Raw genomic sequence first — 12,370 nt, forward strand, 5'->3', positions numbered from 1 at the left:
CTCAGGCTACCTTTCTAAACTCCTAATGATATTTGATAGTCAAAAATCTGAAGAGTAACAGACAGACAGATCAGGACCAAAGTTCTGGGAAACCGATCTGGAACTATGTTGAGTATGTCTATTCATGAACCTGGGGATTACACCAGTGTTTCATAAATATTATCAATTAGAAAACAGATTAAATGGGAAGGAATGATGACATCTAAGGGTAGTACACCAGCCACTCAAAAAACATTAGCCCCAAGTTACTAAATATTAAATACAGCCTGGAAAGAGATGCTGAATTAAGTAAATGCCGTGACTTTAGCATATATCACAAGAGAGAACAGTAGCAACTTCACAATGAAAACACACAAACATAAAGTGTGGAAAGCCTTACATGAGATAGAAAGAGATACTACTCTGATCGGGAGTGGGCTTACTCCTCCATATTTAGATGAACATAAAGCTATTCAGTACTAAATGTCAATAAGACAATTTTAATTATCAAAACTAACAGTAATACAGTTTCAATAAGCAAAACATCTCAGAATAACTGATTGGTGGTATTGTTCCACGATTTATTAACTCCCATCTTGTTACCAAAAATAATTTGAGAAGACAAACAGTTAGTGCTAGATTATCACATACTGGATTCCTATCCCAATTTTAACAAATCAGATGAGGTTTATTTTGGGCGGGGGCAAAGTGTTCTAGACAGAGCTTCTCTATGAAGTCTTGGATGTCCTGAAACTCACTCTGTAGACCAGACTGCCTACAGACTCAGAGATCTGCCTGCCTCTTCCTCCCAAGTTCTGGACCTAAGGCATGCAGCACCACACCTGGCTTCAGGTGAGGTTATGTTAAAGGGAAGTTTTAATTTAAAAATAGATGTGAGATTGAGACTGCATGATGTCATCAGGAGGGAGACCAAATCAGAAAGAAAAACTCCTTTATCCCAGAAAGAAGTAAGAGATGAGCTTTATGAAATGAAATAGCTAGACATGATGTCGCTGCTCCTCTAGGAGAGTGGATCTCAATCTGTGGGTTGTGACCCCTTGGGGGTTGCACATCAGATATCCTGAATATTAGATATTTATATTACAATCCATAACAGTGACAAATCACAGTTATGAAGTAGCAATGAAATGATTTTAAGGTTGGAGGTCATCACAACGTGAGGATCTGTATTAAAGGGTCACAACATTAAAAAGGCTGAGAACCTTAAAGAAAGGCTGAAAACCACTACTCTAGGAGAACACTGGAAAAGTAAAGAAAGACAGTATTATAGTGGGTTCAAATTTATTTTTATAAGAAATGGTTTAGGGCCGGGCGGTGGTGGTGAGCGCCTTTAATCCCAGCACTCAGGAGGCAGAAGCTGGCCGATCTCTGTGAGTTTGAGGCCAGCCTGGTCTACAAAGGGAGCTCCAGGACAGGCTCCAAAGCTACAGAGAAACCCTGTCTCGAAAAGAAAAAAAAACAAAAAAGAAGAAATGGTTTAGGTTGGAGAAAAGATTTAGGGTTAAGTATTCAGCAATCCCAAACAGAACTGCTTTAAATATTCAATGAAGAAAAGACAGCTGTACTGGTGAGAAAGAAGATACCTCTGGAAAAGAAATCAAACCCTTATCATACATACATTGTGTGGGGTCAAGGAAAAGAAAAAAGAACTATAAAGAATCTCTATATAGACTTTACCTAACTGGGCACCAAACACCAATAGAGCAGATATTAGTCTAGGGTCTTCCTGAATGTACTCTCCTTCTGTCTCCATTTGAAGCATAAATATGACTAAGTGAATTAACCAAAGGACATACTCTTTACATGTAGCTCTTGGTACTTATCAAGTATATTTTCATGACAGCCTAAAAACAAAGAAGTCTTCTACCACACCAGACAAAGTTTTTCCTATCTTCAGTATGAACCATAGTTAGTAATGATATCTTAGACAAATGGTTGAGAAAACTCTTTGCCAAACTCCGGACATTTCACAAAAGTTAAGCATTGACAAGCTTGAACCTGATGCTAAAAGGAGGGAATTGGGAAGGGGTTGGAATTATAACAAGAAGACTAAATTGATATTTAGTAAGGAAAGTTAATTGGGATAAAAATTGAAAGGAAATACTTCAAAATGGCAAAAATGGCCTTTTTGGGGGGGAGTAAAAGATGCATTCTTTTCTCAATGCTGTTGTTAAAATTTTTGTTTAAGAATAAGATCTAGCTATTTATACTGGGAAAGTGATAAAATTGGTTTTAAAAAAAGTACTTCCAATGACAGATGACCGACTGAGGCAACAGAAAAATAGAAGTTCACAGCTCAGTGAGCAGTCACCTGCTGTATCAGTCTTGTGAAGGTCTAACGACCTTCCACCCACAGGGTGGCAAACCTGAAAGAATTATTCTGAGGACACATTTTACCAAGCAGGAACTATATTCACTGTTTGGAGAAGGAAGCATACACACAGCACAGACTATTCTCAAACAAGACACGGAGTGAATGCTGAACTTCTCTCTGAAGTCTATTTTCCTGCTAATACCTATACTGCACTTGTGGAACAGGCATAGAAAGTGTTTAACACAAGGACCTTAACACAAAAACACTCAATTTTGTTATGTGTCTTATTATAGTATTTTCATCATCAACAACCATGATTAGCTACAATCTTAAAAACTGTAGTGTGCAGACTCACCGTGCCCAACTACAGTCAAGCTAATGGATGATCTTTGACATGATTATTCTATTTATTCAAAACAGTAAACATTCTCTTTGATACACTGTCACTCTGAGAGTAGTCTAATTTTCAGGCAATAATTTGTGAGTCTGTTCTGCTACACACCCATCTGCCCAATCTAATCATCAGGAAGGGAAGATTCCTTTGCCAGTCTTCAAGCCAATCACAGTTTATTCAGACTACAAAAATGACATTGACCCATGCCAACTTCTTTGCCTTCACTGATTCTAATGGTCTTTCATCAGAAAATTAAAAACTAAACACATCCAACAGCTCTGTAAACAGCTCCTCAACTTAACAAAATAAGACCAAAGAAAACCCCAAAATAGGGTCTTTGTTGAGTGTCAACCTGATGAATCAAAATCCCTCTGGAGTGGAGAAGAAACCATGTGACGCAATCCTGTTCTACCTACCCCCCACAACCCAGCCCTCAGAATACTGAAAATACCACTCATCCAAATGGGATCTTACAGTCTTATAAAATAGCTTAAGAGTTATACAAAACCATTCAGAAATGCCTACCTCAGCCTGGCAGAGGGCATGAAGACCTTGTAACACCAAGGCGGCTGGGGTAGCTTGATCGGGCTTCGTGCATTCATTCAGCACCTGAGAAATGGCTGCCAACATGTCTGCACCATGTTGATAGGGCCTAAAACAAATGACAGTTTCAACCAAAATTAGAGCCAGAGAGCTACTATTCCCAGCTCTCTGACTACAATAAAAGGATTAATTCTTAAAGATTCACCCTCAAATACTAACAACACATGTTCCTCAAAATCTTCATGTTATGATTATTTCTGCTGTAATTTAACCTTTATTTTTATACAAAAGTTTAAAAAGACACTTTTGCAAATTTGTGCGTACACACACTCATCCACATGTACATGCATATGTGCAGGGACACACTTGTGTGAGTGAGTACCATTTTCCCTGCAGGTTTACTTGCCCATGAAAGCACACATGGGTCCCAAAAGTTGATATCTGGTATCTTTCCTCAGTCACTCTCTGACCTATATTTTCAGACAAGGTCTGCCCCTGGACCTGGAGATCACTTCTAGCTAGACGGGGTAATCAGAAAATCTCAGGAATCCAACTACCACCACTCCTCTGCCACTGGGTTAAACACATGGGCCACCATGCTCAGCTTCTTTGTAGACACTGGGGATCTAAACTTAGGTCCTCTTCCTTGCATAGGAACACCGAGCAATCTATGATTCATGGTATGGATATAAAAAGGGTGATTATATTGATCATCACTATGATAATAAAGATACTAATACAAGTGATAACTGTGCCCCTACCCCATACCAGGCACCTCTCCTACCTCTTCCATATATATTATGCCACCCAGAATACCTTTAACCTAACAACTGTTCAATCTATTCTCAGGAAGCCTCAAGGACACAATACTTGTCTCTAATTAACAAATTATCAATAAAATGAAAATGCCTGACAGGATTCTTCTGTCTCATTGTCCCATAAAAACTGGATAAAAAGTGACATATTTGAGAGTAGAAAAGAAAAGAACATGAGTAAGTTCTTAAGTCTGATCTGGTCTGATAGCCAACCTTTCCTGTACCCCAACCTTCTGTGTAAAATAAGAATGTCAGCGTCTTGTCTCTGAAATCTGTTTTATGCCAAGATTTTAATAAAATCCAGACACATGGGTCTTGGATTACATAAGCGTGGCTTTTTTGTACCTTAGACTGTTATTGTTTTATGTTAACGGATAGGCTCAGAAAAGAGACAGAACTGTTAGGGTTTAGATTCTTAAACATTCTGACTCAAGATTTTACTGGAAATAGGAATCTTCCATGTAATCAACAATGGTGTCAACCTACTACCCACCCTGAGGATGCTTCATTTATACTGGGGACATGGATAGAAATGAGAGAATATTCACAGGAATTCTACAACACCATGGTCTAGCTCATGTGAAGCTACTGAACTAGGAATCATGTCAAATGCACGCAATCTAGTTCCCCTACAGTTTTACCTGCCCCATTCAAGGGATGAAAAGAAGAAACGAAACATTAGGTAGGGGAGCTTTACTTGTGTTGTTTCATTCTTAGCTCTTTGATTTATCCCTAATCCAAACCAGGAGTCGGTTCTCTGTCTTCATGTTTTCCTAAAAGCTCAGAGGATAGAAGGAAACCCAACATCATTTTCTCCCGACAAGCTACAATAAGGCTTTCCTACGATAATGCTTACAAGAATCTGGCCTGAGAGGGGAACTATGGCACACATCTGCAATCTCAGGAATGAAGAGGCTGAAACAGAAGAATCAAGGCCAGTCTGAGAAGCCCAGTGAGACCCCGTCTTAAAAATGAAACAACAAGCCGGGCGGTGGTGGTGCACGCCTTTAATCCCAGCACTTGGGAGGCAGAGGCAGGCGGATCTCTGTGAGTTCGAGACCAGCCTGGTCTACAGAGCTAGTTCCAGGACAGGCTCCAAAGCCACAGAGAAACCCTGTCTCGAAAAACCAAAAAAAAAAAAAAAAAAAAAAAAAAAAAAGAAACAACAATGAACTGCTCATGCCTACAGTCTACTGCTTACTTGTCATGGATTTATATACAGAAAAATAGAAAACATGACATGATATATGTTACTATAATGTTAAATTATTGACCAGAAAAGGATATAAATACACTATATAGGAAATGTAAGACCCAAATTAAAAAGGAAAAACATACTTGATTTTGGAAAATAACATATCTTTTTGTGTTACAAAAATAAAAGCAAAAAGTAACCTATTATGGCATGCATCCTGAAGAATTAAGCCCATCTTACCTCTGTTTACAGATATCTCTGATGGATGCAGCTTTTGCAATCAGTTTCTCCCACTGGAGCTCCTTGCCCACAGAGAGAGAGGGCACATCAGACATGGCCATGAAACGCTGCAGTTCAGGGTACACACGATCCTAATAAGACAATTTGACAAAAAGAGTAAATTTCCTAACTCAAGCTGAATAATGATTATTTCCTTTTATGCAGCATTTTCACCTCCAAATCTTGGATTTGCATTGGAAATTATAATGTATCGCTGCTAATCAGCAGGGAACGCTGTTGTGATTATGGAAACGTTCCAGATCACACCCTTTCTACAAAGGCTTTTCCCACCGCAGCATTCCTATTGCTTTATCAGACAAATGGAGAGATGCCAGGCACAGAGCATAGGATTATTTTATGTTCTCAATTTCTGGGTCAAACACAACTGACTATTTTACAGATCAAAAAACCACAATAAATCACAATTTGTCAATGCAGTCATTGATAACACTCAGTACTATCGTAATAGTAAGTCACACTGTCACATAATCCCTCTCATCAGAAAAACTAACGTGTTTACCATGCAACAAGTGTAAATATAAGCTTACCTGCTTTTCCCACAGAGATGTCAACAGGCGCAATGTGACAGCTCTTAGTTGTGGAGTGGTTCCAAGCAGTTGAATTACCCGCAGAATCTGCCCTATGCATACCTAAGAAAACATTAAGTTAACTGTTTTCACGAAGGAAGGCAACTTCAAGGTTGCAAAAGGCATTTTAAACTCTTTGTTATAAATAAGAACTTGAATGTAAGCTTACTTAGCTCGACTCTCCTAAGAAGAAAGGAGATAGGTTTGGGAGGGACTAGTCAGCAATTTAGGGAGCAGGGGCCTAATCTCAGAGCAGACAATGTGAAAACAGGTATTTAGGGATTTAAATAAATTTTTACATATTATAATAATTTCACATTAGCTACTCTAAAACAAAACTAAAAGGGGAATGAAGGATCATGGCAAAATTAGGACTTAAAATTTTATAATATGAAATAGAATATTATAATAATTTTATAATATGAAATTTTATAAAATATGAAATCAATACCAACTATTTAGGTTTCTCCTCTTCCCTCCCCAAAAGAAATCAGTCAGTTGATATACTAACCTTGTGAACACCAAGTGTCGGTAAAGTATACAATATGTCATTGTATAAGACAGGGTCTAATGGTTTTCCCAATTTGAACATCAAAACTGGAATCAGATTTGGAACCTAAGAAAAATTTAAAAGACACGTAAATTGGGCCTTGTTCTGAACTCCACAAAGCAATTCCCAGCTCTTAGTTCTTCAAGGTAAAAATATGACTGTGGATGAATTAGAAGGCTTAGAAATGCCAGCTACTGCCATTAACAGAGATTTCATACTAGCACTAATATTTCAACTCTATTATAATGAGCTTCCAAACGTGAACTGAAACATGTATTTCTTAAACAACTATGACACTAAATAATATGAAAGTTAATATATAGTCTACCCCAAGGAAGTTTATAGTTCAGACAATCAACACTTAAGCTATACAAACAACAAATAGGTCCACATAGTGATATATCCAATTGGTTATTTTTGTATGAAATAATTAAAATTCACAAAGGGGGACAGTATTTTCAAATATCTCTATAAGCTCCTGTTTCAATCTCTGTGCATAACACAATAAATGAGAAAATAAATTTATTCATTGATCACAAGAATAAATGTTCAAATGGCAATATTTCCCACACTGATTTCCATTCAGCAAAATCCCTATTAAAATCCCAGCTGAATTATTTGGTGTGGGGCACTAATCCTAAAAGCACGGGATATTGAATAGCAGAAACAACCTCAAATACCTGTATAATTCTTAAATACAGTAAAAGAAATTAAATTATCCACTTTCGGTGACTGAACAGTATTTTACACGTATTACAGCTTAATAAGCCTCTTTAAAATTCAGTTCAAGAACTGGACAGGCGTGGTTGCCTCCTAGAGATTGAAGTGGGAGCCTAGCCAGTTTGGATGTTCACCTTCCTAGATATGGACGGAGGGGGGAGGACCTAGGACTTAACACAGGGCAGGGAACCTGGACTGCTCTGTGGACTGGAGAGGGAGGGGGAGAGGAGTGGGGGGAGGGGGAGAAGGGTGGGAGGAGGGGGAGAAGGGTGGGAGGAGGGGGAGAAGGGTGGGAGGAGGGGAAGGGAAATGGGAGGCTGGGAGGAGGTGGAAACTTGTTTTTTGTTTATGTTTTTTTTCTTCTTTTCGCAATAAAAAAAGAAAGAAAAAATAAATAAATAAATAAATAAAGAGATTACTTTTAGTTCTGAGTAAAGTATTACAGACATCAATATTTTACATCATTCAAATACAAATGCTTAAAGGATAATTTCCATACTTACTTTTATTTTAATTAAGAGAAAAATCAAAGTTTGACCTTTTCTTTACAAAGCCAATAAACAACCTGAGATGTCAAAAAAAAAAAAAATGTCCTCTTAACCCTACCACCAAAACGTGTGACAGCTAAAAAATTCATTTGCTAATGATCCTTGCCATAGTATATCACAGCAGCACGTGGGCTTTGCCTGCGCTGGCCACAGCCTCGCAGTACACAGCCCGAATGCCTAAGTGTTTTCACAGGTGCTGGGCCTTTGCTGGAAAGGAAACTCCATTGCTCTCACTTTGGACAACTAAGAAAAGACAATTTTTTGAACTGGCTTCTTATTTCCCATTTTAATTAAAAACAAAAGGTTATCTTAGATTGCTTTCCACTGGTCTTAATCAATTATCCCTCATGTGATGGTTTCTACCAGGGCACTCTGACAGACCCTTAGTTATGGGAATGGCAATCAGTGCACTTAGTGGCATTTTATAAAATAGTGTATTTAATCATGTGGCTCTTAAACAAATGCTTTAATTATATTGTCAGGAGAGAAATAAAATACTGTATTTGTGCTCTAAAAGTATTGTCCCTTTAAGAGCGTTGGCCCTCAAGAATTATTCACCCTTTACTCTGCCTGGTTGAGAAATAAAAAACAATGTCAGAAATGTTTACACTAAGTAATCTTTGACTAAATATCACTCTTACAATACAATAGCCCAAACTGAGTAACCACATAAGCAAAAGAATAAAGAAAGATACTGCACTGGATAAACAGGTATTAAGCACATCTATGAAAAAATATTTTGCCTGGAAGTATGGGTTGCTATTTTCCTAATGAAACACTGACCCGTGTATTTCTTTACCCAGATGCCATCACCAGCTCCTGAGCCTCCTGCTCTTCCAGCTTCTATTCAGCACAGGCAGAAAACAACAGAATGCTCAGACTCTAGCTGGGATTCAGAGTCAACCATGTCCTGCTCTGGTCCATCTTGCTCTCTGGCTTCATAAAGCACAATGTTTTCTCTTTACAGACTCATAGAATTCAATGATGAACAAATTGATTTAAAACGTGTAATTGGGACAAAAATCCTAAGACTATCAGCAGATTTCTCAGCAGAAATTTCACAAGAGAGAAGGGAATAAATGCCTACTCAAAATGATATATTGGGGTGGGGGGGCAAACCAAGAATATTGAATCTAGCAAAACTACCAAAACACTACAAATATCAGGGGAAAAAAGGCATCTTCAGACACATAAAAGCTTTAAACCTGCCTAAAGGGAAATGTTAAAGAGACCCCTTCCAAACAAAAAGCAAGTACACTTGACAATAACACAGAAGCATAGGAAAGTATAAAGCTTGCTGGAAAACAAATACATATACAACCAAAATTCTGTAATACCTAACATGAGACATATTATGTTTTTTCTCATTTATTTGGTTAAGGATATGGGGAGGCATGCCACAGTTCATGTGTAAAGGTCAAAAGACAAGCTGAAGGAGTCAGTGCTTTCAGTCTCCTATATTGGTTCCCAGAGTCAGACTCGGGCCATTAGGATTGGTGGCAAGCACCGTCAGCTGCTGCACCATTTGCCGGCCCATATAGCATCGTTAATTCTATTATATGAGTTAAAAGACAAAAACATAAATAACAATAGCTACGAAATATACAAATAGACATAGTAAAGAATATTCCAAAGACCTTCGTGAGGATCCAGGGGACTCCAGCAGGCAGAACTCGGGAGTGGTGCACATAAAGCACTTCTCGTTTTTATTATTAAAGCAAAAGAAACCTGAGATGACGTTTCAGTTAGTATAAGCAAATACAAGTACAGGGAGGGACTCCACTTGGTGATATGCCTTATCATCTCTGGTCATGTGAAAAGAGCTAAGAGTATTCCTTCCAGGCATCTGCCTTACACTCAGAGATAATGCGGACATGCTAGGGCACTCCCTTCCCATCCTAGGTTTCAGGTCCATTCACTTAGTAGAGTTCATGCAATCATTTCTAGAAGGCCACCTTGTAGAAACAGCATTCTGCACTCTGCCCCATCCACAGTTAGAGTAAATGCACAGCTTCTTACACAGGCTCCCACATCCTTGGAGTTAACAAATGTCGGCTCCTACATAAGACTTAGTCCTGTGAAACATGGACCTAAATTCTATGTATGCACATTTGTTTGCCATTTACCAAAGAGAAACAAATAATAATATATACAAGGTCATAAATGAAAAGATAAAACACATGTTATATCATAAAACAAGGAATATGATTGGATGGTATCAAAAAGCATAGACATATATTAATCCAAGAATTTTAATACTTAAAGTGCCTTTTAAAAATTCTTCATTCTTGGGGCTAAAGAGTTGGCTCAGTGGTTAAAAGTACTTATTCCTACAGAGAACCTGGTTTCAGTTCCTACCTCCACATGGCAGCTCAAACCACTTGTAACTCTAGTCCAAATGGATCTGATATACACTTCTGACTTCTTTGGACACCAGGCCATGGACATGGCGCACAAACACACATGCAAATAAAACATTCGCACACATAAAATAAAGTAAATCTTTTTTAAAAATAAAATCTTCATCTTTGTTGGATGCAGTAGTAGCATATGTGTGTACTACCAGTTACTTGGAAAACTGAGGCAGTGAAATCTCTTGAACCCAGGAGCTGTAAAATATCCTGGGTTGGTCTCTCTCTCTCTCTCTCTCTCTCTCTCTCTCTCTCTCTCTCTCTCTGTCTCTGTCTCCAGATCCCTTATTATCCGTGTAGGCTATATCCCCCACAAAAGTATGGCTTCCTAAGAAGTTTCATTTCCTTTTGATTCCTGACTCTCAGAAACAAAAGGTGCACACGCATGTGCGTATACACACACACACAAATATGCTAAGAAATTTAAATCATGAAAAAAAATAGTTGACCACACTATGAAAATGTAGCTACCAAAAAAGAAAAAGGGATATAACTTAACCAATTGCTAACATATTGGTAACTAAATTCCTGGAGGCATTAATTTTCACTCATGAACAAATACAACTTTTATATTTCTACCATGTGAGTTCTCAACCATTGGAGATCTGATTGTTATATCAGAACTGAAGTTAAAGGCAAATAACCTATAACTGATGTACAACATGGGTATTTCTCCTCTCATTATTACCCAAAGTCGATTTCTGTTACTTGTGTAACATTGGGAACGAGTTTTTTTTATCAGAAACTGAACCAAGTGTATGCAAATTGTACAATGACATAAACTAAGTACATGAACTAAGTAACTATGCACTAAAACCAGAGAATCTTAGTATTTTTGAGTTAAGTAAAAAAGGATTGCTCAAAGAAACAATGAGAGTCAAATTAACTTCCTAGGGTATGAAAATCCAGCAGAGACCAATGTAACTGCAGTGCTAATCCGTACTTTGGTAACGGGAAGAAAAGCGGCCAGCACAGTTGGCTGACTGTCAAGTCTGACTCCAAGGTTTCTTTCTTGCTTCATTGCTGAAAACTTCACACTTTAAGTATTATATCTCATATCATTAATTTTATAAGGTCTTAATTCATTAAGTAAGGTCTAAGTGAATGATGATAAACAAATGACCTAATTAGAATGTTAAACTAACCAAGATTAATGCAAAGGATGAGGAACAAAACGAACAGCCCAGAACATTATGGGGGAGGTGGTGCTGCTCTAAATCTCTGGAAGAGAAGGCGGTGAAAACTGAGGGCACTGCCTGAAGGAATCCGTGTAAAGTGCTGTTAAAGAATGACAGGAAACACATCTGGTCTGCTCTTATCTTGCACAATCTTCTGCCTCGGGAAAATTATCAGAACACAGATGAAACAGCATTAGGAAGATGACACTGGCATCTATGACAGGAGGCATGATGGGAGCGGGTGATAAATTAATCAATGAATGGTTTAGACAGACCAATTAGCTAGCAGGGAGCGGGTAAACCAACAAGAACAAACTGCACATGTTTTTAGGAATTATTTAATGAGTCATTTTAAAGAATTCAGAAAAATGTAAGGTGAGTACGTGCACACTGGAGAGACAGGTAAGAACTGAGTGAGCACAAACAAGGAAGGTTTTATTAGAGTACGTCAGTGCCCGATGTGTGGGAAAATACCGCTGTCAGTCAGCTTAAGAAGCCGAGGTTTATTTTGGCTCATAGCTTTAGAGATTTAGTGCATGGTCACCTGGTCCTCTCACTATGGGCCTAAAAAACATGGTACATGATGGCAGCAGTCTGTCAGCAAGGAAGTCTGTTCACCTCATAGCCACCAGCAAACAAGGAGGGAAGGGGAAGGGGCTGGGTGTCTCCCTATCCCTTCAACCTACTAAGCACTCCTCCTCCAGGTTCAACATTTCCAGTAGTGTCACAGGTTGGCACCAAGCCGTTAATATTCGGTCATCCAGGGGCCACTCCAGATCAGAACTATCACAGTGAGGACTGATATAGATTAAGAACAGCATCCAGCAAAAGGAAGC

At 38.4% G+C, this 12,370-nt stretch overlaps 1 protein-coding gene across 1 annotated transcript in view; it reads right to left on the minus strand.

The window, feature by feature from the left end:
* Nucleotides 1–12,370, minus strand: part of Focad (focadhesin) — a 286,838-nt gene that overhangs the window by 155,572 nt on the left and 118,896 nt on the right. Inside the window, exons 12-15 of the mRNA XM_041651620.1 lie at nt 6,639–6,743; nt 6,089–6,190; nt 5,502–5,632; nt 3,234–3,360 (exon numbers count right to left, since the gene is read on the minus strand). Coding sequence (XP_041507554.1) covers nt 3,234–3,360; nt 5,502–5,632; nt 6,089–6,190; nt 6,639–6,743 — 465 coding nt within the window. The remainder of the gene's footprint in view (nt 1–3,233; nt 3,361–5,501; nt 5,633–6,088; nt 6,191–6,638; nt 6,744–12,370) is intronic.

Source organism: Microtus oregoni, unplaced genomic scaffold (assembly GCF_018167655.1).
Source record: "Microtus oregoni isolate MIOR12 unplaced genomic scaffold, Mior012 000005F_ref0000423, whole genome shotgun sequence".
NCBI lineage: Eukaryota > Metazoa > Chordata > Mammalia > Rodentia > Cricetidae > Microtus > Microtus oregoni.